This window comes from Tachysurus fulvidraco, chromosome 4, assembly GCF_022655615.1.
Source record: "Tachysurus fulvidraco isolate hzauxx_2018 chromosome 4, HZAU_PFXX_2.0, whole genome shotgun sequence".
NCBI lineage: Eukaryota > Metazoa > Chordata > Actinopteri > Siluriformes > Bagridae > Tachysurus > Tachysurus fulvidraco.
The window spans coordinates 28,360,330-28,388,241 of NC_062521.1; the positions used below are offsets into that span (position 1 = coordinate 28,360,330).

General features: G+C 40.3%; 2 protein-coding genes across 2 annotated transcripts in view; both read right to left on the minus strand.

Moving 5' to 3' along the window:
- Positions 1–4,362: 4,362 nt before the first annotated feature.
- hpgd (15-hydroxyprostaglandin dehydrogenase) lies at positions 4,363–24,719 on the minus strand. The gene is made up of 7 exons (XM_027146105.2): positions 24,561–24,719; positions 24,303–24,426; positions 23,308–23,414; positions 21,427–21,523; positions 9,515–9,591; positions 7,533–7,696; positions 4,363–5,003 (listed from the first exon to the last, which is right to left on the minus strand). The coding sequence occupies exons 1-7, from the start codon at positions 24,651–24,653 to the stop codon at positions 4,880–4,882; spliced, it is 786 nt and encodes a 261-aa protein (XP_027001906.1). The 5' UTR covers positions 24,654–24,719; the 3' UTR covers positions 4,363–4,879.
- Positions 24,720–26,169: 1,450 nt separating this feature from the next.
- The window catches only part of glra3 (glycine receptor, alpha 3), an 84,100-nt gene continuing 82,357 nt past the window's right edge, over positions 26,170–27,912 (minus strand). Inside the window, exon 10 of the mRNA XM_047812887.1 lies at positions 26,170–26,670. The gene's annotated coding sequence lies outside the window, so the exon portion shown is untranslated. The remainder of the gene's footprint in view (positions 26,671–27,912) is intronic.

The following is a 27,912-nucleotide window of genomic DNA, read 5'->3' on the forward strand; positions in this document are numbered from 1 at the left end:
TGCCCGGCTTGTTTTCAACCTGCCAAAGTTCTCGCATACCACCCCGCTACTGCGATCCCTCCACTGCTTCCGGTAGCTGCACGCATCCGGTTCAAAACACTGATGCTGGCCTACAAAGCCAAAAATGGACCAGCCCCCTCTTACCTCAAAGCCCTCATCATTCCTCGCACTGCACCCCGTAACCTCCGATCTACCAGCACTGCTCGACTGGTTCCACCATCTCTCAGGGTAAGAGGCAAGTATACTACAAGACTCTTCTCTGTACTGGCACCAAGGTGGTGGAATGAACTTCCCCTAGAGGTCCGGACAGCCGAGTCACTGGCTATTTTCAAGCGGTGGTTGAAGACCTACTTATTCAGGAAGCACTTCAACTAGCACTTCTTTCCTTATCTTTTGCATTTTAAAAAAAAAAAAAAAAAAAAAAAAACCTTTGACACTTTTTCATTCTAACTTTGAACAAATGTTTTAAACTCTTGGTATCTTAAGTATGTAACCTAGTGAACCAGCATTAATGTATTCAGTGTTAGAGATTTAAGCACTTATGTACGTCGCTCTGGATAAGGGCGTCTGCCAAATGCTGTAAATGTAAATGTAAATGTCAATAAACTGACGTTGGTCAGGAAAATATTCGCTGACCTTCACTCCTCTCTGTTCTCCTGCTCAAACACTCAGCCTGTGATAGAGAGGTGCTGGAGTCAGACATCTCACTATCACTATCAAGTTCATCACTTTCAGTATGTCCGCTCTTTTAACGAGTCTGAGGCTGTCATCTTTAGTGCTTTTTTCCTTTTCATCGGAGATTTAAAGAGTCTCTGTTCTGCCGCCGTTTCAATGCCATCGTCGGTAATCATTTTCTCTCCTATTTGTGAAACCAAGTTGATTTTTTCACCTTTAGCGCCCTCCATTTCCGCCTCTGAATGTTGTACATTAATTACACCCCCACTGTGTTCTTTACCTGTGACCGCATTGTCTACTGAGGTGGACCGGGCTTCAGCTGACTCGTCCGTGCTCGTTCCCTCCCTCCGCGGTACTGGGTCTGTTTCAGCCTGGTTAGACTCGGGTGCCTGGTGTACCGCTGGTTCGGTGCTTGTGTTCGGTGGCTTAGTGCCGTTGTCTTTATTAAATCGGTCAGGACAGGTGCGGACTAGGTGACCTTCTTTACCACAGCATAAACACTTCATTTTGCCGGTAGTGGCGAACACTACGTAATCAAACCCATCTATACGGAAATTAAACGCTATGTCAAGTTCAGCATCATCTTTAACAATCATGTACACAAATCTCCTAAAAGAAGCGACCTCTTTGAGAAATGGTGACTTGCTTGTGATCGGAATCTCTTTAACAGAGGAAACGGGTTTTCCGTGGCGAGAAAGGGCTTCGAGTAAGATTTTATCACTAATAAACGGTGGGACATTAGAGAGAGTAACTTTTTTCGATGGCGTAGACAGTGGCAGAACATCAGTGAGCACTCGTTTATTACTATTCTACTGGCTACCAATTCAGTCACTTTTTCAACAGTACTGAGAAACACTACAGTTGCGTAGTTCATTCTAGATGCGGCCATAATGCACTCATAGCCTACAACTTCCCCTATGGCCAAACACACGTCTTCAACACTGGCTGCAGACGCCACCTTAACACCATGGCGCCGTGTGAGAGTGCTTAAATCCCGCACCCCTCGGGCCGCCATTCTTCCCCTATAAAGGGTTACACACGGCACAAACAAGAAAACAGTCAAAAGTGCCCTGGCTCTTACTAACTAGAGAAAGAAGCTAAAAGAAAAAAATAAAGATACAAAGTAGTGAAAAAAAAAGCTCCGCCCACTCACTCACACATTGAGAGGGAGCATCGACACAGTCTCACAACGCCCGCCCACGTATCTACTTAAAACTACATCGTAGCGTGGCTGCATCTAATCCACTCTTTTTCCTCCTCTATCTCTCTCTATCGCTCTCTCTCTCCCCCTACTCCTCTCCTCTCCTCCCAGTTTCGCTCTCCTACAGATGAGAGAGTGAGCGCGCTCACAGAGAGCGAGCATTTGTGAAACGCGCGCCTCTCGCCCTCCCTCCCCGCTCCTCGCTTGCTCCTCGCTACGCGCTGCGCCCTTCAACGCGAGCATGTGCTCAGCCCGCCCGCGCGAGACGCGGTGGGCGGGCTTTCGCCCCGCGCGCGCGCGCTTCCCGTGCCCGCCCCGCGCGCGCGCGAGCGCGCGCGCGCGCGCGCGGCTCGCGCTCGCGCGCCCTCCCGCGCACGCTGCGACCTACCCGCTACCCTCATCTCTCAGTCGTGCACGCCCGCTCAACTCGTCCACTAATGTATTTCGAGCCTCCACACACCTACCACCTCTCGTTCACCCACCTCATGGTCCACTTAGACTAAACCAATCGACTCTAGCTACACGCTCCATTAAAACCACGCGCCCCAGACACGACTTAGCTTCATTGAATCCTACTCTCACCTATCTGTATCAGTGACAGTACCTGCTCTCATATACTCTCTAGTATATACCAGTGTTAAAATCTACACAAAAAGACGCGACTCCCTCTATACTGCAGTCTCAGTCCAGTATCATCTAGTGACATAGTATAGAGAGCGAGATAGAGATAGTTTGTGAATACAGAGAGTAGATAGATATATATAGAATAGTAGAGACTAGAATAGAGATATAGCGCAGAGATTGTGTGAAAGACCGATATAGAGATAGAGCGGAGATAGAGCGAGCGCATAGATAGATAGCATTGTGAAACACCCGTAGAGCGATAGAGATATATAAGATAGATAGATATATACTCCACAGCTCACTCTCCCGTAGAGACTCTCTAGCGCTCTGCTCTATTCTCTCGCAGCTCCCTCTCTCTTTCTCCTCTAATCTATCTTCTCTTTCTCTCTTTCTTCCTCCTCTCTCTCCTCTCCCTCCCTCTCTCCCTCTCACTCTCTCTCTCTCCTGCTCTCTAGAGAGGGAGGGAGTGGTGAAGCTTTCTGTAAGGAGACGTTTATTTAATATACATGGAAGGAGTCTCCAGTGTCAGAGGTAAAGCTGTAATTTGAAGATTTGGGACATCTTCGAGAGAGAAGTCAGTGTGTAAACACTTTTATTACATAAGTGAGAACAATAACATCATTTTTAGAGATAAAACATTTAATCTTTATTAAATACCAGTTGTTCGGTTTGACAGATTGCTGGGGTGGGAGGTGCTGTTTAGGGAAAATAATCAGCTTCAAAACATCAGGATTTCTTTTTTATTTAAGTATCAAAGTTTAATCCCTTTAATGGTGTTTGACAGCACAACTTAAGTGAAAAGAAAAACTGTAGAAATATTTACATCAATTTCTGAATTTCTTGTTATTTGCCACTGACTTCCATACATTTAGTTTTGCTTCAATGATCAGGACTCCAAATTTAGATGGAAAAATCTCTCCAGAATTTCACACCAGTTGATTCCGGTGTAATATATAATAATAATATTATTATTGATCAGTTCATAATTATTGTTGATATAATAATCATAATTAAGTATTCACATCATCAGTAACTGTGCTGCGTTTATATGTTGGATTTTTAGATTTGGCCTATTTATTTTTCCTTTCTTCAATAATTTAATTTGATTTGAAATTAAATTGAATTCATTTTATTCCCATTTATGACCTTATTTTTTATTTTAACCCTGTTTTATAATATAGTCTAAAGCCCTATACGGACGGGATTAGTTTTATGTGGGGACGTGGAGTGATGCAATTTTACCTCAGGACGTCTGTAATATCAATTGGCCAATTCTCACGGGACAAGACATCTCAGTAAAACTAGCAGAAGTGTGAGGGGTAACTCGCTTTACGCACCACAGTAACCTCCTTGTCATCATGTGTGTATGACGTCGCTTCCTGTTTCAAGCGCCTCCGTGCTTACAAAAGGCGCCAAAAACTACTTTTAAACAGGAAAGGACGGAATTTTACCGTACATATTTACAGCGGGTCTATTCGGACGGGATTAGTATTACCTGAGGTAATTTTTCCGGACCTTTTTACAGAAGGTAAAAGTCGCCGTAATCTTTACTGACATTGTCCGTAATGATTACCGAGATGGCGCATTCGGACGGGACTAAAATCACAGAGAAGCTCTGGTAATAATTACTTTACCCCCCACGTCTCCATGTAGAACTAATCCCGTCCGAATAGGGCTTTAGAAAGCTTTTCAACACATTTATTTATTTATTTATTTATTTATTTATTTATTTATTTATTTATTTATTTATTTATTTAAATATTTAAATATTTATTTATTTTTATTAAAAAAAAAACCTATATCATGACTGTATGTATAATAGCTTACTCACAAATGAATAAGGCATGGTGACAAGACAGTGCTTGTTTTTGTTTATTTATTTATTCTTCTGTGTTTCGTTTTATTTTCAAAACTCAAAATACTACGCTTATTACTCGCACACAGTTGTTTCCGTATTGTAAATAGCAACACGACAAGTTAAGGAAATGCAAATGAAGAAGGATTTGCGTTGTGTCGAGTGATGGGAGCAGAAAGGCAGATAATAAATATCATAAAAGCAAATATGGCATCAATCAAACAGCAGTGAGGAAGAAAACCAGACCTGATACCTGATGAACGTCTAACATGATGAAGTTCTAAAACTGTCCTGCTTAACATTTTGCTCTGTGTTAACAAACACGTGACAGGAAAGCTGTGAAAGCTGTTTCCTGTTAACATGTGTCTTAACCCATCCCTTGTATATGTAACAGCTCACATCTGGAGGAGTCCCGGACACATCTGGACTGAGCTCTGATATTTGTGAAGACCCGGCTGTTGAGGCTGCTGAGTGAGAGCCCTGAGCTGAGGAGATCTGATCTGAGTGGAGGGTTTAGAGATGGTTCAGGCTGACAGAGGCTCGTACACGTGGAAGTGAATCCCTTTAGAGCAGGTGATCTTCATCACGGCTCCGTTCTGGCTCTCATCCGTTATAAGGCGCATCATTCCCTCTGCGATCAGAGACGGCCTACAAACACGTAAACAAACATGCAAGCATCAGATAAAAGATCTTTGATAAGCCGCGTGACCGAAATGCTCCGATCGCACGACTGAATGCTGCTGTTAGAATGTTATGGCTAGACGATGAGCGACAGACAACGGCATGTGAAAACTTCATATCACGTTAAAATGAGCACGCGGCAAAATGAACAAACACGGTTCGGTAAATAGTAAATAGAGTCAGACGCAAAACACCGAACACCATGGAAGGGCTCGAGGTAGCGCTGGGGGGAAAATGTGACGCTGAAAAATTAGCAGAAGTTGGTTATCATTAATGGCCTGATGAACTACTAAAAAAGGTGGAGAAACAGATATGGTGGAGCGATACAGATACGATACAGAGCTACAGATACGGTTAAGAGCTACATATATGGTAGAACGTTTCAGATATGATAGAGAGCTGCAGATATGGTGAAGAGCTACATATATGGTAGAACGTTTCAGATATGATAGAGAGCTGCAGATATGGTGAAGAGCTACATATATGGTAGAACGTTTCAGATATGATAGAGAGCTGCAGATATGGTGAAGAGCTACATATATGGTAGAACGTTTCAGATATGATAGAGAGCTGCAGATATGGTGAAGAGCTACATATATGGTAGAACGTTTCAGATACGATAGAGAGCTACAGATATTGTAGACAGTTTCAGATATGGTGACATATTATAGGTTGGGTGGAGAGCTACAGGTGGAGAACTAAAGATATGGTAGAGAGTTTAAGATATGGTAGAGAGTTTAAGATATGGTGGAGAGTTATAGATAGGGTAGAGAGCTGCAGATATGGTAGAGAGTTTCAGATATGGTAGAGCGTTACAGATATGGTTGAGCGTTACAGTAATGGTTGAGCGTTACAGATATGTTAGAGAGTTACAGATATGTTAGAGAGTTACAGATAGGGTTGAGCGTTACAGATATTGTAGAGAGTTACAGATATGGTTGAGCGTTACAGATTTGGTTGAGAGTTACAGATAGGGTTGAGCGTTACAGATTTGGTTGAGAGTTACAGATATGGTTGAGAGTTACAGATAGGGTTGAGCGTTACAGATTTGGTTGAGAGTTACAGATATGGTTGAGCGTTACAGATTTGGTTGAGAGTTACAGATAGGGTTGAGCGTTACAGATTTGGTTGAGAGTTACAGATAGGGTTGAGCGTTACAGATAGGGTTGAGCGTTACAGATATGGTTGAGCGTTACAGATTTGGTTGAGAGTTACAGATAGGGTTGAGAGTTACAGATAGGGTTGAGCGTTACAGATAGGGTTGAGCGTTACAGATTTGGTTGAGAGTTACAGATATGGTTGAGCGTTACAGATTTGGTTGAGAGTTACAGATAGGGTTGAGCGTTACAGATTTGGTTGAGAGTTACAGATATGGTTGAGCGTTACAGATTTGGTTGAGAGTTACAGATAGGGTTGAGCGTTACAGATTTGGTTGAGAGTTACAGATAGGGTTGAGCGTTACAGATAGGGTTGAGCATTACAGATAGGGTTGAGCGTTACAGATAGGGTTGAGCGTTACAGATTTGGTTGAGAGTTACAGATAGGGTTGAGCGTTACAGATTTGGTTGAGAGTTACAGATAGGGTTGAGCGTTACAGATAGGGTTGAGCGTTACAGATAGGGTTGAGCGTTACAGATTTGGTTGAGAGTTACAGATAGGGTTGAGAGTTACAGATAGGGTTGAGCGTTACAGATAGGGTTGAGCGTTACAGATTTGGTTGAGAGTTACAGATAGGGTTGAGCGTTACAGATAGGGTTGAGCGTTACAGATTTGGTTGAGAGTTACAGATAGGGTTGAGCGTTACAGATTTGGTTGAGAGTTACAGATAGGGTTGAGCGTTACAGATAGGGTGGAGAACTACAGATATTTTTGAGCATTACAGATACAGTATTGTGCTACAGATACAGTGAAGTGTTACAGATAGGGTAGAGAGCTACAGATATAGTGGAGGGTTACAGATTACAGACCATGTCTGAAACAATCTACCACATTTGTACCAGTGTGACAGTTTATCTGCCAAGACTCTCCAGAGATCAGTGAGATCTCATCACAGCTGAGATTCCCAGCCTTATAGGACATCTAGTGGGCATGGTGTCTGAGGTAAAAAATTAAACAAAATCGCTTTAGAGACACAATCAGTTCTACAAAATGCCAAAAAAGGCCACTTCATCTCCATTCCCTTCATCACTGAAACACCATCTGTGTTTTTCCATCACCAGTTTACACCAATATTTTGTATGGTAGACACTACATTGTTATAATTCTCCTGATTAGGACTTGATCGTTTTTTATGTGTGTGTGAGTGTGTGTGTGTGTGTGTGTGTGTGTGTGAGTGTGTCTACACATAAGCAGTTGACCAGAACCTTGCCACAAGCGAATGAACATTCTAAAAGTATTTCTTGAGGATTGTCAAACACCATACAGGAGACATTGCACTCTGAATGATTTATGCTCAGAAAGCGTAATGCTGGAAGAATGACTGACTGAAATACTCACTTCAGAACTCCGTACTTGTCCATCTTCTGCTTTAAGTCATCTTTGAACTTGTGGAACTTGCCCATGTTTTCTTCATGCTCGACGCTGAGGAGGAGCTGCGTGTCCACGAAGGCCGGACACAGGACGTTGATCCTCACGCCGTAATTGCAGTGTTCTGATGCGTCCTGACAACAGAAAATCTAATCTTGAGTGCACACATAGTACAATTTTTTTTTTCTTTCTGTTTGTAATCAGTTGTGCAGTCACCTCTGTAAGGGTCACGTTTCCCAACATGTTTGCCCTACGCTCACACTACTAGGTCACTCCTGTCACTTCCTGTTTTGATGAGAAATGGTAGTAGCTATGTATAACCAACTAGCTAAATAAAGATCAGGCTAACTAATTTACCAGCTATGTCCATTAATTGGCTGATTAATTAAATTCTACTAGCGTCCGTGCTAGCTATGTCCACTCACCAGAAGAATTAAACATTTTTGCTCCAAGCTTTATTTTGCTTTATAATATCTCTATAGACATTTCATCACGGGTCATATATGAGAAGATAAGATGAAACCACAGTCGGTTACGCGTGCAGTTATTTAAGTGGGAACCAATTGCAGTTACAGTGAACGGGAGCGAGAAAGTAAAGAAAATTCCGACGGTTACTCGTTCTGAGGAACCTTTTGGGATCTGTCACATCTTATAATTGCCCCTTTTTCCGGCTACAACTATAGCATTGTGACAAATGTCTAAACTGATCTGAACTGGTAGCTCCAATGCAAAACTAGTAAAAAAAAAAAAATAAACAACTGACTCATATTAATCATAGATCGGAATTAAACAGAAGACAAAACTCTACCATGTAAATCCAGACAGAACATTTAGATCCAGCTTTGCTGAAAATTAAAACAGGATTTAAACTGACTGCATTTTAGATTGCACCAGATCTGTCTGGTGTCTAGGAGCTCAGGTTAATGAAGATGAAGCTTGTGGCTACTGATTTACCAGATATCATGATCTTGGCTGAACATTCAGTGTTACATTCAGTGTTTGGGAAAAGTTATTGTGACAAATCCAGCAACACCTACATCCAAAGGATTTCCATTCAGAGCTCAGGAGCAGGTAATACTGTAGCTACGCCAAACCAATGGCCACATACAAGAGGGCACAGCAGTGGTAGCTGGGTGGACCTGGGATTTGAACTTTATGATTAGTAGCCCATCATCCTTAACCACTGAGCTACCACATCCCCTGACAACAAATGTGCAGCGTAGTGGAACGGGACGTGACATACGGCTAAGTACGGTGACCCTTACTCAGAATTTGTTCTCTGCGTTTAACCCATCCAAAGTGCACACACACAGCAGTGAACACACACACACACAGCAGTGAACACACACACACACACACCGTGAACACACACCGGGAGCAGTGGGCAGCCATTTATGCCGTGGCGCCCGGGGTGCAGTTGGGGGGGTTCGGTGCCTTGCTCAAGGGCACCTCAGTCGTGGTATTGCCGGCCCGAGACTCGAACCCACAACCTTAAGGTTAGGAGTCAAACTCTCTAACCATTAGGCCACGACTTCCTGTGACAGAGTGTTTTAACACTCTGTTTAACTTTGTTAAACAAGCAAGGTCAAATTTCAATGTTTAAAAATCTAGGACACTGTGTTCTCTGGGGAATCTGAAAAGGAACTGCATCGTATCTCGACGTTATCTTAAAAAGTTTTGTCCGTGAAGTCTACATCTACTCGTCGACTCATTCCTTTACTCCGCCAATGCCTCATTTAGCACATTTCCCTTGACCTTATATAGTAATGCAACTCTTAGGGATTCCCTTTAAGAGGAAATAGCGAGGGTCAGCAAAGTCAACCAAAAAAAATATGAATCTAGAAACAGAGCACTAGAGTTGATATCTGAGCTGATTTCTGTATCCAAAGCGAATATTTTATTAGACACATTATTGGAACGTTGGGAAGGTGAAAGAGGGTCGATGTACTCACCGCAAGTGATCTGGAGAAGCCGATCACGCCGTGTTTGGTGGCCGTGTACACCGGCTGATATGGGGAATGAAGGAATGCTGTAGGAAAAACAAACAACGGAAACATGGTCATTCGTTCCTTCCAGCCTTAAACATAGATAAACATCTCTAAACACAACAGAAGGAACTACAGCCTAGTTTGTATGTGCAGAACAAGAACATGTTGCATGCTTGTAAGGAATCAGACACCCGGTGTTATGCTGATCTGGGAAAATAATCCACAATCCGTATCGACGGTAGTGATAGTGTGATCAAGCTAATTCGTTTGTATCCGTCGCTAGTGACGCGGGACATTCGTGAAAGCAGTTGTGGCTTGTTGTTATGGAAACACGGCACCATGTGAACAATCAGAATGGAGAATTCAGCAGAACTGTGGCTTCTTTTACACCCTGAAAATCCCTCGAATATTTACATTTATGGCATTTAGCAGACACCCTTATCCAGAGTGACTTGCAACTGAGGGTTAAGGGCCTTGCTCAGGGGCCCAGCAGTGGCAGCTTGGTAGACCTGGTGTTCAAACCCATGACCTTCGGATCAGTGGCCCAACACCTTAACCACTGAGCTATCGTGTCAAATCCTTTAAACGTATCACTCGATACTTCTCATTAAAGGATGTACTGTCTGTGATATGTTGAAGGTTCTCGCACTTATCCCTCCCTGCAAACCCTGTAGATTTAGGAAATAAAAGGTTGCAGATATCTGCACTCTTTCACACAACACATCAGGTGCCGTGATGTGCTCCGGGATCTCCGACAGTTTACAGCGAAGATTCTTCGACATCCAGGATCGACACAGACGGAAGAAAAAAAGAATCCACAACTCGACGAACACCGTGAACGATTCCCAGCGTCTTCGTCATGGAAAAAACTGGAGCGTGTTCAAAGCCTGAGCATTTATTATTTTTTTTATTCTTCCCTTTGAAATGAGAGCATTAACGATCCTGCCAGCTGCCGAGTGCGCTTAAACAAAAGCCGTGCTCCAGAAACATAAAGTGGTCAAGGATCATTTCCTCTGCTAAATAAATCTTCATGCTCAGTACCACTTTTTTTTAATAGATCCACACAAACCCGAGCAGCAACTCTCTATTTTTTTCATTCTTGGTTCACTAATACATTTCAGCTGTCTGCCGGCTCTGTTTCTTTGTGTCTCCGTTAGCAAGGCACACTTGTGTTCTTAATCCATCACCTCCAACCTCGAGGCTCTGACATGATAAACAACTTTACGACCGGCGCCAACCCTTCAATTACCGCGCAGGACATGCAAAAACAGCGTTTACAATTAAGCAGCTTCCTGTGTGTTCAGGATGACTGAACGCAAACACGGTGTTGACAAGACTAATCCACGTCGGGCACAAAGGGAGCCTCTGTTTCCGCTGTTTTCCCTGCGAGTTCGTACCACTGCGGACTCTCCGTTATGTTGTGATCAAGAGGCAACTATAGAAGGTTATGAGGTAATGCCACTGAGGTGCTGCATGGCTGTTGTGTAAGAGCAGAAGGAAGCGATCATCACACTGCCAGGACTTTGCAACACATCATGTCAGCGCTGAACACCTGAACCACAAAACATCTTGCGTCAAAATAAACTATCTTTCACTTATAGTCAGATCCAAGCTTGGTGGGTAATGTGTTACTGTAGGCTACTGATCAGAAGGTTGTGAGTTTGAATCCCAGATCCACCAATCTATAAAAATCTAAGTTGCTCTGCCAAATCTTAATTATTTAGTTATTTTAGATGTTGGACTACTACGCAGGAAGGTCGTTGTGTTTAAATCCCAGAACCACCAATGCTGGACACTTAGGTAAGGCCCTCAACTGTAAGTGTAAATGTAAGTCACTCTGAATAATGGTGGCTTCCAAAATGCACCAATGAACTTTTAACTAGAATCTAGCAGAATTCAGTACGTTAAAAATATGTGATTTTTAGCACTTAGCTAATCATTTAACACGATACCTCGTGTCGTCGGTATGTGGTAGCTCAGTGGTGATGGTGTTGGACTACTGATTGGTAGGTTGTGAGTTTGAATCCATGGTCAACCAAGCTACTACTGAGCAACTCCCTTAACTCCCAACTGCTTAGTTGTACAGTATAAAATGAGATAAAAACATTAATAGGTAAGATTTTCTGGCAAATGCTGTAAACTTATCCGGTTTTTAAAAAAAAAAAACCCCATGTATTTATTCTAGGATCTTTCAGCTTGACTTTAGCACTGAATTAAACATTTTGTTTGGTAGAACAAAAGGTCTACAGGGATTAGTACAAGAACCTCCAACATGCGTCACTTGTGGAAAGGATTTGACCTTCATGGTGTAAAAAAAACATACGCAGTGCTCCGGAGTACTCGATTCTAGTCGGTCAAACAATACTGTCTCTGTTATAGAAATATACAGCGGGACTTTATAATATATATCACTCTATTTCCTCAGTAGTAAGTCGCTTTGGATAAAAGATCTGCTAAAAGAATAATAAGAAATAGTTTCCTTCCCCAGTCCTGAGACATACAAGCATCCTAGGTTTGCTTTTCTTTTGGATTTACTTATACACAGTGTAAATAGTTCTCAGTGTAACAGGGCATCTTGTGAAGGACATTAGCATTAGACCGGATCACTAACAGCTATGACTCCGCCTTCAATGTTTAAACCCCTCCCCATTTACATATCTGATGCGAATGAAGTGCATTGGGTTCAAGCTGGAGCGAGTTAGGTCTATAAGAAAAACTATTTAATGTGATGACCTAAGAATTAGAACAGCTTCCCTTTCTCGTCAGCCTTATTCAGTCGCCCTTTAGATTCTTTTTTTTTATTTTATTTTTTTTTATTAGTTCTAGATTAATTAAGCTACACACAAACAAACACACAACGCATTACACAATGATCTATATTTTGAACAAGTTGGAAAAGCAAATTTTTCAGTAATATATTTATTTTACCCAACACGCCAAAAATCGAACGGTGATTCGGTTTTTGCTTTAAAGTTCTGGCACCCCATCACCATGAAATCTACCAATTTACTGTATAAGGGAACTGTTTCTCACATAAAGTGTTATTTGTTATGCCATGCATCCTAAAGTTGTTGGATGTAACCGTTGTGCAAGATGGTGTGAGTTTGGGTTTAGTGTCCTAAAGTAAGAATTTTCCCAGCATGCTTATAGAAAGCTGGAGAAAACACCCGGACAGATGCGAAGAGAACAAAGTGTCACGTGTCAGATCCCTGGAGCTCGTGTTAGTGTTAGAACCTTTTTATGTACAGTTTTAGACCTAGAACTTTTTTAACGTCCTATAAATCTAAAATCTTTGTTTGTTTTGAATTGTATAGTGGTCTGATTTTGCTGAATCCTTCATTAGACATGGAGTCATAACACGGTCAGGGTACACCAAGCAGCGTGTGTGTGTGTGTGTGTGTGTAGACTGAAGTGTTTGTGCAAACAGAACCCGCTTCACCTATCGCAGTCTTTCATCACTGAGCACACCGTGAGCCCGTGAAGAGTATCGCTGTCAGCCATCTGAAGGCCATTTGCTCGTGTTCGAACGTGCCTGAAGCGTGCTTAGAGGGTACGTTATGTTTTCTTTAACCGACTCTCGTTCCTCAGCCCAGGGAGGAAACACGTTAAAAGCTCAGAGGCTAATCTTAACATTGAAAGAGTGCAAGGTTTTAGTGCGTAGACATGTTTATGATCTGCCTCTATGTGCGTGTGTGTGTGTGTGTGTGTGTGTGTGCGTGTGTGTATGAGAAAGACCGTCTGAAGTAATCAACCAAACAGGAACTTTGTCTTAACACAAAAACACACTTCTGCTTTTGTCAGCGCAGTCAAACGCTCACACAGACGCCTCTTTAACTGCTCAGAGCACATTTCTATCTCATTACAGATGTTACTTAATCACACACGGATATCGATTCCAGCTGAACACGTTCCTCGTCTCACTCACACCAGAACACATTCCTAACACGGTCATTTCCTTGTTTATCTTCTAACACACACAGCCCTGTAAGTGGAGCGTGTGAGCTCGGGAGTGCTTCATCCAGCTCGGAGCTGCTGCCAAACTAAAAAGGTGCCTAATGGAAGAGGTCTGATTTGCCGTCATTTCTTTCTAACTCTTACATCTTACGACTGTTTAGGTTGGAAATCAGTCGGTCGACCTTGAATCACCCTTCACTCTTACGAGAAGCAGCTGTAAGTAAAACGAAGTGACAAATAGTCTTTCAAAACAAGACGAAGAGTCGTCTTTTATTCTCACCTCCGTCCAGAGGCTCACGGTAAACAGTACACCAGAGCTGAAGTCAAAAACAAGGTGGATCAAGCGCTCATTGCTCATTTAGATCGTAGTGACCGCATCAGAATTTTCCGTTTGGGACAAAATCAGCGCTCAAGTCACTTTTTTCCCAATGTTTCTGTACAGTGTCGTGATGTCACCAACACCTATAGACCAATCACATGCAGTATGAAGAAGCCTTTATTTCTCAGCACAGTGAAATTCTCTTCTTAGCTTAAACCAGCTTATGAATTTATGATCAAAGCAAAGGGTCAGCTATGATACAGAGACCAAGGAGCAGAAAGGGTTAAGGGCCTTGCTCAAGGGCCCAACAGTAGCAATTTGACAGAGCCAGTGTTTGATCCCTTAACCTTCTGATTAGTAGCCCAGAGCCTTAACTGTTTGAATATTCAACTGATTTGCATGCAAGCCAGATATCCAGCATTCACTAAAAACTTTGGTATATTTCAAATTTATTATAGAAACTTAAAAGGACTTAAAATAGACTTAAAGAATAAAAAAATCTTGCTGTTAAACGAACAAGGTTCTGTATGTTTAGAGCTGCTTCAAAGGTGGGGTCTCCGATGTTTGAAAGCCAATGTTGACATTTGAAATCACCAAAACAAACACGCCCCTAACCCAAACGGGTCCCACCCCTGTATCGATAGCTCCGCCCACACATACATACGCATTGCAGATAAAAAACCAGCAAAAATGCCACACAAGCATAATCATGTAAAGGACAAAGGCATATATTAGTTCTGTGTAACAAAGCAAAACCAACGTTACTCACCTATCGAGAAGGAAAAAAGCGCCTCGGCGTCTTAAGTAAAGTCGGCCACATATTCACAGGTCGGAGGTTCCCGAGTCGATAACTCCTGAGCTAAACGCTGTTACTACACAAAACGCGGTTGTAGCTGCCTCTCTACATTACTACGATAGAAAAGAGGTGTTATTTGTGTAGTAACAGCGTTTAGCTCAGGAGTTATTGACTCGGGAAACTCCAACCTGTGAATATGTGGCCAACTTCCTGCTCCTTCAGTTCTCTCCAGCGCTTGAAAGCTGATCCTATATTAACACGTCCTACTTCGTGCCTGATCGTAAGTCTTTCTTCTCTTTCTTTCTTTGTTTTTATCCTCCATGTCAATGTTAAAACCGCTTTCTGCTAATGTCACACATGCGCACTGAACACTCTCTCCGCCCATATTGACAAGACACGCCCCTTTCTGCTCATTGGCTACACGTTTGTTTTGATTTTTGTTTTGTTCTTCGTCCCGACTCAGTTTTCTGAAGCATTTCTCAAACAACGGAGACCTCACCTTTAATGCGAGACAGGAAATAAAGCTCCACAACTATACTTATGGACAAAATGTGCTATATAATAATTCATTACTTAAAAAAGTTATGTAATATAGAGTAATAAATATTCCAGGATGTGCAGTTCTAAGAAAATAATCTAAACAACCTGACCTGACTTGTCTACCTAAAGGACTGAGACAGACTGTGATTATATCATTAACAGAAACGATTCAGTTAATTACACAAAATCCGTCTAGCTCCGGATAAAGAAAACATGGGAATGGAATAATTAAGAGGAAGAGCTACATGCCCTTACATGATATAATCTCAGATTAGAAGAATTAATTTATGGTGGTGGATCGTGGATCAGGAGGAGCGCGAACTGCACTTCACCTTCAGCATCAGCGTCATTGAACGCTGCTCAGGCGCGCCGCTGTTGTTTATCTACAGTATGTGAGACCTGCAGCTGTCAGCACACGGAGAACCTAAAAATGCTGAGGAATCAGCCAGGGCCTACCAATTCTCTTACACACACACACACATGCACACGCACACACACACACACACACACACACACACACACACACACACACACTGAATGTAGTAAACTAAAGTTCAAACTGTGTCTGCATTCCAGCATGTCCTCACAGCTGTAAGGGTTTTTTCTAGCTAAAACTCGGTGAGTCAGAGGAATAGCAGCAGAATGCATCAGGTTACACACACACACACACACACACACACACACACACACACACACACACACACACACACACACACACACACACACACACACACACACACAGAAAGGCAGATACAGACACATATACACACCTATGCAGATACACAGAGGCACAATAAAACACACACACACAGAGGAACACATAGACATATAAGCACACAGAGGCTCATATGCATACTCTCATACTCTTACACACACACACGCACACACATATACACACACACACAGAAGAACAGACAGACACACATGTACACACACACACACACACACACACACACAGGTACACAGAGGTGCAAACACAGAGAAACAGACACACATGCATCACTCTCTTTAGGTAGAGATGAAGCGAGCAGTAACTCGCACTACCAGACCGGTATAGCCAAATGGCATTGTGGGTAATGTAGGAAAATAGTAACTAAACTGAAAATAAGCAACATGTTCAACAAAATATTGGACGTTACTGGCGGTGTAATTAAAACGTGATGTTCAGAATTGAGTAATATTAATGACAAAAGACTCATATTCAAGAGATGGATAGATTTATAGATACAGTTCAGAGTTTTTATCCACACACTAACATACAATATTGGCTATGAACCAGGATGTTGTCTCATCGTACAACGTTAACAAAGTCAATGGATTTTGTCATGTTTTAATGCGTGGTCGCTATCTATTGTAAGAAATTACAGAAATTGCACCCAAATTCCACTCCGAGGTACACTTTTCTAAAAAGAGCTCATTCCTAAGAAGTATCATAAGGTAATACGTTTAGAACTCTAAACGTATAAATGTGATTCAATTATAAATATGGGGACAGCGGCAGGACATTAGGGATGACCACGAACAAAGGGTCTACGTGACCGCGATTACCATTTGAAGTGACCACTTGGTTAATAACAATACCAAGCCAAGGTCTACGTGGCTGCGATTACCATTTAAAGTGACCACTTGGGTGCTAGCAATTGTAACAATACCAAGACAAGGTGTACGTGACCATGATTAACATTTAAAGACATCAGCTAGACAACAAGGTGTAGCCCAGCCATTTGGGAGACATTCAGTTCTTACACTAAATATACATTTAAAGCGAAACTTCATTTAAATTACCAAAAGGGAAAACTGTATATAAGGCTTGAGCAGAATTTGCTCGGGGTTCTTATTGACTCCGATGAACCCAAAGTACGCCATGTATTTTGTCACTGCTATGCTGGAATAAACTTCTTGTTCTTCATTAAGATCTTCAACATCATCGACTTATTTTTACACTACGCATTTTTTTCTTACACTGTCATGCTAGTTTTAGATGTCTGTCACTGCAATGCATTTTCCTTAGTTTTTTTTTTTTCTCTCTGTTCTCCTTACTTTTCCTGATTCAAGCTAATGAATGCGACTAGTTAAAAGAGCTTCGGCTGCAGCTAGCGACGTTGCTTATCGTCTACAACGGTCTTGCTAACACTGTGATATCAGTTACACATGAAAAGCTTCCTGTTGCAGATGTGCTAGGTCAGCTTCTTTCGGTCCCTACAGTGCCGATCTGTCAGTGTCTCTGTGTTCAGATCCCACGTTCGGATCACATTTCATCTCTGACTCAGCAACTCGGGAGAAAGCTTTTTGGCACCAGTCCTTCAGAAACAGAAAACTGCTTGATTTCTTTTGTGTTTTTTTTTCCTACAGGTCTAAAGGAGACTGTTGGAATTGGCTGAGTTAGTATGTAGAAAAGGAAAATAAAGAAGTCGACTTTGGCTGAACTTTTCACGGTGTTTCACTCACGACGTTTCTACAACGTTGTGGAAATGTTATTGTAACCTTTTGAAGGTTCTACAGTATGCTTGTTTTTACTCTACAAGAATACGAATACAAGCTAAGACACTAAGTTAAGCTTAGGATTTAGCCCGATGTCATTGGGACTGGACAGATGGTTCTTTTCAAATAAAATTTTTTTTTCTAGTTCTAATGGTCACTAAAACTTTGCAGGAACTTTATACTTAAATAAATAAATAAAAACATAATACACTCTTATAGAATATTTTAGCTTATATAATAAATATAAAAAAACCCTCTAAAAACAAATAAATACTAAACTCGACTAAACTTTTGCATCCTTTTCTACCTACATTAACGAGTCTATAAAAATACTTTGGTTTTCTACTGAGCTTAGATTCAAATCTGCACATAACTTTCACTCGGCCAAGTCTATCTTACAGCTCTTTATGCTCACTAGACACACAAAGAGAAAGAAAAACACATTGTCTCCAATAACAACACACCACGTCTGTCCTTAATAATTCTGAAAGCATGTTTTATTTGCATAGGCGTAACCACGATGAGTAAACACGTTCGCTATGTGAGTCATTTTAAAGGCCAAAGCCACTGCGCAACCAATACGCAATCAGCAAGGTGCTAAGTCAACATCTTAGTTTTCTGTTAATAAGAAATATTTGCCTGGATCATCTGTCACTACATACAGAGCTGATCCTCGACAAGCCTGAGGCAATATTTCTTGTGTTTGTGTGAATACAGACGATAGCAGAGAAGCGTATGCTCCGAAGTATTAGTGTTGAGTATGGGAGGGGAAAATAAAACCTTCACATACAGGGAAGTAATTAGAAGTAACTAGATAATAACGATGATCCGTTTAACCATTTCCTTTTTTAGCTTGTTAGCTTGGTATTTATGCCTAGCACTTAGCGCTAAGGACCAAACAGCTTTATATCTGTATATATATACTTTCAGAGAGACTCGAGTTAATCTTTAATTGTGATTTCGACGACTTCCTCATGTTACCCATAATACAGTGCTGAAAGCGTTACAGTTAGATTGAGCCTTGCAGCAGTGCTTTAGTCTTTAAATTCGCCAGCTCTGTCACTTCTTCATTCTCTGTTCAAACAGATCCTGTAAATAACAATATGACTACTGTATATCAGACCAGCTGTTAGAATATTTCATTTCGCTTAAGTTCTTCAAAATCAGCAATCTGCTTACTAGATCCCTCACCTACATGGTTCTTTAAACAGATGTTAATAGTAGCAACCAAAAAAGTTCTAAAAGTAATTAATTATTCCCTTAGCTCTGACTGTATGAATAAAATAAAATAAAATAAACCCCCGGGGGGGGCACGGTGGCTTAGTGGTTAGCACGTTAGCCTCACACCTCCAGGGTTGGGTGTTCAATTCCCACCTCCGCCTTGTGTGTGTGGAGTTTGCATGTTCTCCCCGTGCCTCAGGGGTTTCCTCCGGGAACTCCGGTTTCTTCCCACGGTCCAAAGACATGCGTGGTAGGTTGATTGGCATCTCTGGAAAATTGCCCATAGTGAGTGATTGTGTGTGTGTGTGCCATGTGATGGGTTGGCACTCCGTCCAGGGTGTATCCTGCCTTGATATGCCCAATGACGCCTGAGATGTACAGGCACAGGCTCCCTTTGACCCGAGAAGTTTGGATAAGTGGTAGAAAATGAATGAATGAATAATAATAATAATAAAAAAAAAAACAATCTACAGTAGACCCATGACAAATGTCCAACTACAAGCCAAAATCTAATTTTCCCTTTATCTCCTAGATCCTAGAAAAGGTCCTAGCACAGCAGTTCTGCTCAGACCTACATAGGAATACCATCCATGAAATGTATCAGTCGGGATTTAAACCAGCGCAGGTTAAAGTGGTAAATGACCTCTTACTGGCCTTTAATCAGGGTTGTGTCTCTTTGCTGGTGTTGCTTGATCTTAGTATAGCTTTTGTCAACATTGACCATTCTATACTACTTGATGAGCTAGAATCGGTTGGAATTAAGGGAACAGCCCTCTCCTCTCTTTTTAGGTCTTATTGACTGATCGTTATCAGTTTGTAGAAGTTAATGGTGATTTTTCTGTGCATACCAAGGTTTTTAATTCCTGCTGATATTCTATTTAAGGCCCACTGTTTTTTTTTTTTTTTTTACTTATCTATGCTATGCTACGTCTGGGTAAAACTCCTCATAAACATAGTATTAACTTTCACTGTTATGCTGATGACACACAGTTCTAGGTTTCAGTCAATCTTGCCAGATGACAGACATCAGCTTAATAAGATCGTAGGATGTCTAATCAATTTAATCAGACACTAGAGGTTTATTAACATCATCCTACTTCAGAAGTGCTTGAACTTGCACTCCATGCCTCTAGAAGCTAGCTTTCTAATCACAGAGCTACTCTGGATGGTCTTCTTGTTTCATCACGCGCAGCCGTAAAAGACCTCGGTGTGATTACTGATTCTAGTCTTTTATTTGAAGCTAATATAGACAATATGTCTCAGGTAGCCTTCTTTCATCTCAGAAATATTGCTAAGATAAGAAATATGATGTCACAACATGATTCGTAAGCAATAGTTCATGCTTTTGTTGCCTCCGGGTTTAATTATTGAAATGCCTTACTGTCTGGATGTTCTAGTAGGAACATAAACAAGCTCCAGTTAGTCTAGAACACAGCAGTTAGAGTCCTAACTAGAGCTAAAATATATGAACACATCACTCCGGTCTTCACTCTACTCTTCTAACTTGTTTTTAATGATCAGCCATGATTATTCAATCAAAAGGTGCAGGCTATTCGTTAGTACCACGAATACTGACGGCTACAGCAGGGGGCAGATCTTTGTCTTACAAAACCCCACAGTTATGGAAAAGCCTTTTAATTAGTGTTTGGGACTTCGTTTGTTTGTTTGTTTGTTTGTTTTTTGTCTTTCCTCAAACTACAGAGCAGATCTGGAGCATTTATGGACATAGAGAGTTTTTGGTAAACTGGAATGTTTAGAAGTCTCCCCCTCAATCTCACACATTCACATAGGTTTGTTGGTGGTGAAGTGGCTGGATGATTTATGTCCCAGGAAGCCTGTCTTCTGGCTCTCCCGTTAAGGTATGCTGTCATAGCTAGTCTTGTCAGAGTCTAGTTCTGTATTTCTCTGTCCTGAGATCTCAGTGGCTGCTTCTGCTAGCCGGACCTGCCTGATCAATCCTGATACTTCTGGTTAGAGGCCACTTACTGCTGCTAAGGATGGTTCCAAATGGCTACCTGGAGATACCTTTGTATTACTGTAGATGGTACCAATTAGAAACCATGGAGATGGCTTTAAACTGTAATTGCCACAGCAGTTTTGCACACTTGATAACTTCAACAGAAAAGACTTCATGCTAAAGCTATACTGAATACACACATTAAGCTGAAGCTCATATTCATAAGTTGCTCCAAAGCTCTTGGTTACACAATTACACTTGATTATACAGTGTACAGTTAAACAAAGGAAGTCACTTATTATTACATGGGAGGATGGGTTCCAGCCCATGTATCCGGTTCCTCTCAAGGTTTTTGGGAGTTATTCCTCACCACTGTTGCGTCTGACTTTCATTAATATTCAGATTGTTATATTCCTGTAAAGCTGCTTTGTCCATCGTGAATAATGCTATCATCGTAAAATAAAAATGAATTGAATCGAGCTAACTGGTTTTGTTAAGATTCCACCACATGAATTGATAAGAAGTACAATGTGTCATCTTTTAATAGCTTAAAAAATGCATTTCTGTAATTAGAACACTTTAGGGTGTTAGAAGCGGGAGGATGTTACCTGCCATGGAGGAGACGTTAATGATGACTCCGCCCTCCTTGCCGTACTCCTTACTCATGTGCTCCAGGGCTAAATACGTGCCTTTAATAACAGACGTCTGGAATAGAACAGAAACACACACATCACATCAATGCTGGTATTTTCAATCGACAAACATTAACATTTAACACCGAATACACCTGTAAAGTGAAATAAATCAACTTCTAACACACTGAGACATAATTAACGCACATTATAAAGTAGGTGGTGAAAGGTTTCATCACATTTGAAGACATACTGTTCAGATGAAAGAGATAAGATTCAGATGAGATTTTCATTTCAGACCTGTTCTATCAGGAAGCATGTTCAAGCTGCTGCTTTTACATATTTAATTGATTCTAAACAAAGAAATGTAGACGATAAATCTGTCATCTTTTTTTTGTTGTTGTTTGTTTGTTTTCGTTGTAATGGGACATTCTTTAATATTTTACGACCTAGTTATTAGCATTCTATTTTATTCTTTCAATGTAATTTGCAATTCAAAGTAGATAGATAGATAGATAGATAGATAGATAGATAGATAGATAGATAGATAGATAGATAGATAGATAGATAGATAGATAGATAGATAGATAGATAGATAGATGACGTGACGTGACATACAGCTAAGTATGATGACCCATACTCAGAATTCATTCTGCATTTAACCCATCCAAAGTGCACACACACACAGCAGTGAACACACACCCGGAGCAGTGGGCAGCCATTTATGCTGCGGTGCCCAGGGAGCAGTTGGGGGGGTTCGGTGCCTTGCTTAAAGGCACCTCAGTCATGGTATTGCCGGCCTGAGACTCGAACCCACAACCTTAGGGTTAGGAGTAAAACTCTCTAACCATTAGGCCACGACTTCCCGATAGATAGATAGATAGATAGATAGATAGATAGATAGATAGATAGATAGATAGATAGATAGATAGATAGATAGATAGATAGATAGAAAATTCACCAATAATCATTTGAGATGCATTTTAAATTTCTCGACCCTATAGATACCATACAGTATTAACCATAGCAACAATTCTATACCTTTTAAAAAATCTTCACATGAAGTGAACTCACTGAGTTAGTCGTTACTACCAAATAGAAACCATAAGCTGGTTCCATACACTGTTCGTCCAAAAGTATGTGCACCCCGGCAACCTCACACATAGTGGACTGGAAGATCTCGAGAGTTCTACACAGAGCCCTGACGCTGACTCAACCCCACTGAACACCTTTGGATGAACTGGAACTGGAGTCTCATCAACATCTCAACACAACATCAGTTTCTGATCTTATGAATTCTCTTGTAGAGGAAAAATCTACACTGTCTCAGAAAGAGACTCAATGCTGAGATCATGAGACCTTCTGCAGATGTTGGAAAGACTAACAGCCTTGGAGGTGTGCAGTTCTAGGAATATAATCAACAGCAAACACGTTAAAGGTTTATGTTAAATAAACGGCATCTACAAATCACCGCATCACAGTTGTTTAAGTCTGTTAAATTATATGACGCATCCTGTCAGACTAACGTCATGGAAAATTAATCGACGCCTTCTGACCAATCAGAATTGAGAATTCAGTGATTACTGTGAAATTAGACAATGATTAGAAGAGCATGTGTAACTGATTAGCTGCTTTATTGTGTTGTGAAATCGGAGCTTGGTGTCACAGGAAGGTCATGTTTGCTGTGTGACTGTAATTTTATGCCCTGAAGCCGTGTGTGTGTGTGTGTGTGTGTGTGTGTGTGTGTGTGTGTGTGTGTGTGTGTGTGTGTGTGTGTGTGTGTCTAGTGATCAGTTCTGCACTGTATAATCTTTGACTCAGTCCACATCCAAATTAAGACAAAGGGTGTTTCCTCACCAGATTCACCTCGATGGTCTTCTCCCAGTTCTTCTCGTTGTTGATTCCTGCATTGTTGATGACGATGTCAAGTCTTCCGAATCTCTCCACTGTGCTCTTAAATGCCTCTAAACAAAGAAATATAAATGATAAATCAATCAGTTTTTTTAAGGGGTTTGTTTAAAGATAGATAGATAGATAGACAGACAGATAGATAGACAGATAACACTATAGAGATAAAAAAAACAGTAACAATAACCATTTGAGACGTATCTTAAAGTGCTAAAAAGTAAATATTTATGAAAGTAAAACTGTGAATCTCATAAAACTAACAATTTTTGGATTAAAATTAAATAATAATAGACAATACAATAAAATTACTACATCAGCATCTGTAACATATTTTTTAAATTTTGTTTTTCAATATTTTTATGGCTTTCAAGCATAAAAAAAAGTAGGCATAACTTTTTTTTATCCAAACATAACAACAACAACAACAACAACAACAACAACAACAACAATACTACTACTACTACTACTACTACTACTACTACTACTACTATTAATAATAATAAGTAATTATTTCTTTAATGCAGGAGTCTAAGAGACGTCACACAATCGTCACTACAAACAGATCACTGATCAGACTTCACCCCGTGTAGTAAACACACTTAAAGTAAGAAAACTCAGGATGTCTTGACATCTCACATCTGTATTATGCAATGGTGAACATTCCAGGGTTTTGGCCTGAGGTGCTCTGGAGGTCTGTAATACAAGCTGTTTGAGCTCAGAACAATCGCACCTTGTTCCAGCACAGGTGATCAAGGGATTTAAAAAATGCAGCCTTAAAAACAGATAAACTGAGATAGATTAACTTTGAGCCAGTGAGAGGATGAGGCATGTTAGAAAATAGAGAGAGAGAGAGAGAGAGAGAGAGAGAGAGAGAGAGAGAGAGAGAGAGAGAGAGAGAGAGAGAGTAACTCTGAAAGGAAGAAGACAGTGTTTATTCTGGTTACCTTCTAGTTTTCCTCCGTCCGTCACGTCACACTGAATGAAAATGCAGTTGTCTTGTCCAAACTGATCATCTAACTTTTTCTTACACTCCTCTCCAACCGACTGGTTCAAATCTACCAGAGCAACCTGAACACAATAAAAGAGATCTGCTACTGACAGGGAGAGACAGAGAGAGACAGAGAGAGAGAGAGAGAGAGAGAGAGAGAGAGAGAGAGAGAGAGAGAGAGAGAGAGAGAGAGAGAGAATAAAGCATATAAAACCTTGGCATGGTTCTCCAGCAGGCTCTCGGCTGCAGCTCTCCCGATCCCCTGAACTCCTCCCGTCACCAGAGCCACTCTCCCGCGCAGCGCCATTTGCCGCCGCGGACTGAGCGACACCGCGCCGCGCTTTAAATAGCAGCTGGAACCCGATTCGCGATTCGATTCCCTCCCCTCGATTCGGTTCTTTTTTTTTTTTTTTTTTTTTTTTTGGAACAGATTCTCCTACAGTGAATCGGTTGGGGAATCGAAACGCAAACTGGATCAGAGGCAATTTTACTTCTTTTTGTTGGGCAACATTTAAGGTGACATTTTGTTTGCAGGCTCAGGATGTGCACATAAATACCAAACAAACCTTATTTTAGCTGGTAACATTAAAGGTTAAAATTCGGTGCTAAACGTACATATAAAAACAAACAAACAAACAAACACTTTAAAACTGTTAAAAATTTTGTCTTTTTTACAGAAAAAAATGATTCAGAGAAATCAGCTGTGGTACATGGTGCTCTTTTTTAGATTAATAAAAAATTATTATTATTATTATTATTATTATTATTATTATTATTATTATTATTAGTAGTAGTAGTAGTAGTAGTAGTAGTAGAAGTAATTAAATTATAGCATAACTACAATGTCAAGCAGTTACTGAACAAAGCTTCAAATTTCTCTTGTTGGTGAATCAAATGAATCAAAACACGCGATGTTCGATTCACTTAAAAAGATTCTTTCGAATCGTTAGCGAAGCGGCCGAAATCCTTGCGTACAGCGCGCGCGCGCGCGCACACACACACACACACACACACACACACACACACACACACACACACACACACACACACACACACACACACACACACACGCGCGCGCGCGTTCTTTTGTCATTTAAGTGTTACTTTAAATTAAATTGTTAAATTGAGTTTAAAAAAAAAAGTTTTTCCAAACCAATTTTGAAAAATATCATTCAATATTGTTAACTTGTGCAACTAAATATTAATAATGAGTATTAATTGGGAATAATGGTTATTAGTTATTGTTTGTGGGAATTATGGTGATCGGTGATTGGTTGTTATGAATATGATTAGTCAATGGAAACAATGGTGATTAGTGATTGGTTGCTGGGTAAAGTGGTGATCAGTAACTGGTCATTAGGATTAGAATGATCATTGGTTAGGAATGATGGCAATTAGTGACCGCTCATTAGGAACGATGGTACACTGTAAAAAATTTGGAGTGGGATTTACTTGAAAAAAGCTTGGAAAGTTTTTTCACTCAGAAAAGTCTAGTAAATTTACAAATATTTGCCAAGTAAAAGCCTAAACATAATTATTAGTAAGTTTAATTAGACATTTTTAAGTTTTTAATTGTTAAGTTTACTTGGGAATTCCCAGTTAATTTTATTGACTTTTTGTTTGTAAATATTACATAAGTAATGCTTATAAATATATGATGATTTATTGCATTTTTTACACAAGAGGCCTAGTTATCTTTTTTAGTTATCCTGAGTAACCTTTACTTTAAATGTTCTAACATATCTACATATATAACATAATTTGTGATGCATCATAACTGATGTCTTCAATAAAAAATAAAAATAAAAAAACACTGACAGACATTTTCCTTGAGTACTTTTATTAAAGAAATGATCAAACCAATGGACAAACTATGTGAAACAGTTCAGTACAACTTTAGCTTAACAAGTCTTTTGCGGACATTCTCACTTAAAAAACAATTAGCAAATACAAAAAGTATACAAAAGCAAATACACTCAATGCCAAACAAAATGGCCAGCTAGCAGACTTACATCAATAGCTTTCTCTGCAAAGAGCTAACTAACTTTTGGAGAAAATTTCAAAGCATCCAGTCCAAGAAAAAATTTCTGAAACAGTTCAAATGTGTTTCTTAGCTTTGAAGGATAGCTCAAGTTCAGGGAGTAAATGAAGCCCATGAGCAGAAGTCAGGCATTTGTAAGATTCTTGCATCCCGACAGTACCGCAGTTCCCTCAATGACGACATCAGCTATGTTGGCATCTTCCTCTCCTGCGGTGCTGCCCAGTACAACGATCTTCATTAGATGATTGGTGAAGCTATCTTCAATCATGTCTCTTCTGACATCCTGTCAAATACACAAATGAGTGAAAAAGTGGTTACAATATTGTACAGTAAGTTGTATGTTCTCTTTATTTTTGTGTGATAAGTGCCCCACACAGAGGTTAAATCTGTTATTAAATGAAGAATGAAAAAATTACGAAATGAAGAACTGTGTCTGCAAGACACTTAAACTAGTTGCAAAGCTTCAGTACTGTAAAACGTTTTAGGCACTTGTGTAAATATTCTGTAAAGTGGGGATGCCTTTAAAATGTTTTCATAAATTAATTTTCATTTACCTTCTATTGACAAAATCAATATTTGGTGTGATCACCCTTTGCACTTAAAGGGTTAGTTCAGCCAAAAATAAAATTTCTGTCATTAATTACACTACTTAATATACAATACAGTGTTTCGAGGAAAATACATTCTTCAACAAGAAGAATCTTAGAAAAGTGGAACTTAAGTGCATCAATTTAGTTAAATGTGCACAGACAATCTTGATGTAGGCAAGGAAGTGGTACAGTTCCATGTTTTTCCATCACATTCACTGTAAAACGTTAATGAACATCTGCAAATGACTACATATTTTAAGCAGTTTAAGTTGCTACTAGAAACAAACAAAAAATAATAAAAGAGAAACTTTAAGAAGCACATTTTTGAACGATTATTTTAATACACCCGAGACATATGCTAGCATTAGCGACAAGCACGTGTACATGCATACACGCTTATATGAACCGACAAAAAAAAAATCACCTGAGACATATGCTAGCATTAGCGACAAGCACATGTACATGCATACACGCTTATATGACCCGACAGAAAAATCACCTGAGATGCTAGCGTTAGCGACAAGCACATGTACATGCATACACGCTTATATGAACCGACAAAAAAAAAATCACCTGAGACATATGCTAGCATTAGCGACAAGCACGTGTACATGCATACACGCTTATATGCACCGACAGAAAAAAATCACCTGAGAATATTCTAGTGTTAGCGACAAGCACATGTACTGTACATGCATACATGCTTATATGACCCGACAGAAAAATCACCTGAGATGCTAGCGTTAGCGACAAGCACATGTACATGCATACATGCTTATATGACCCGACAGAAAAATCACCTGAGACATATGCTAGCGTTAGCGGCAAGCACATGTACGTGCATACACGCTTATATGAACCGACAAGAAAAAAAAACTTATGCCAGCAAAATACTCATAGTAACATGAGCTATTTCTGTCAGGTCAGAAATAGCT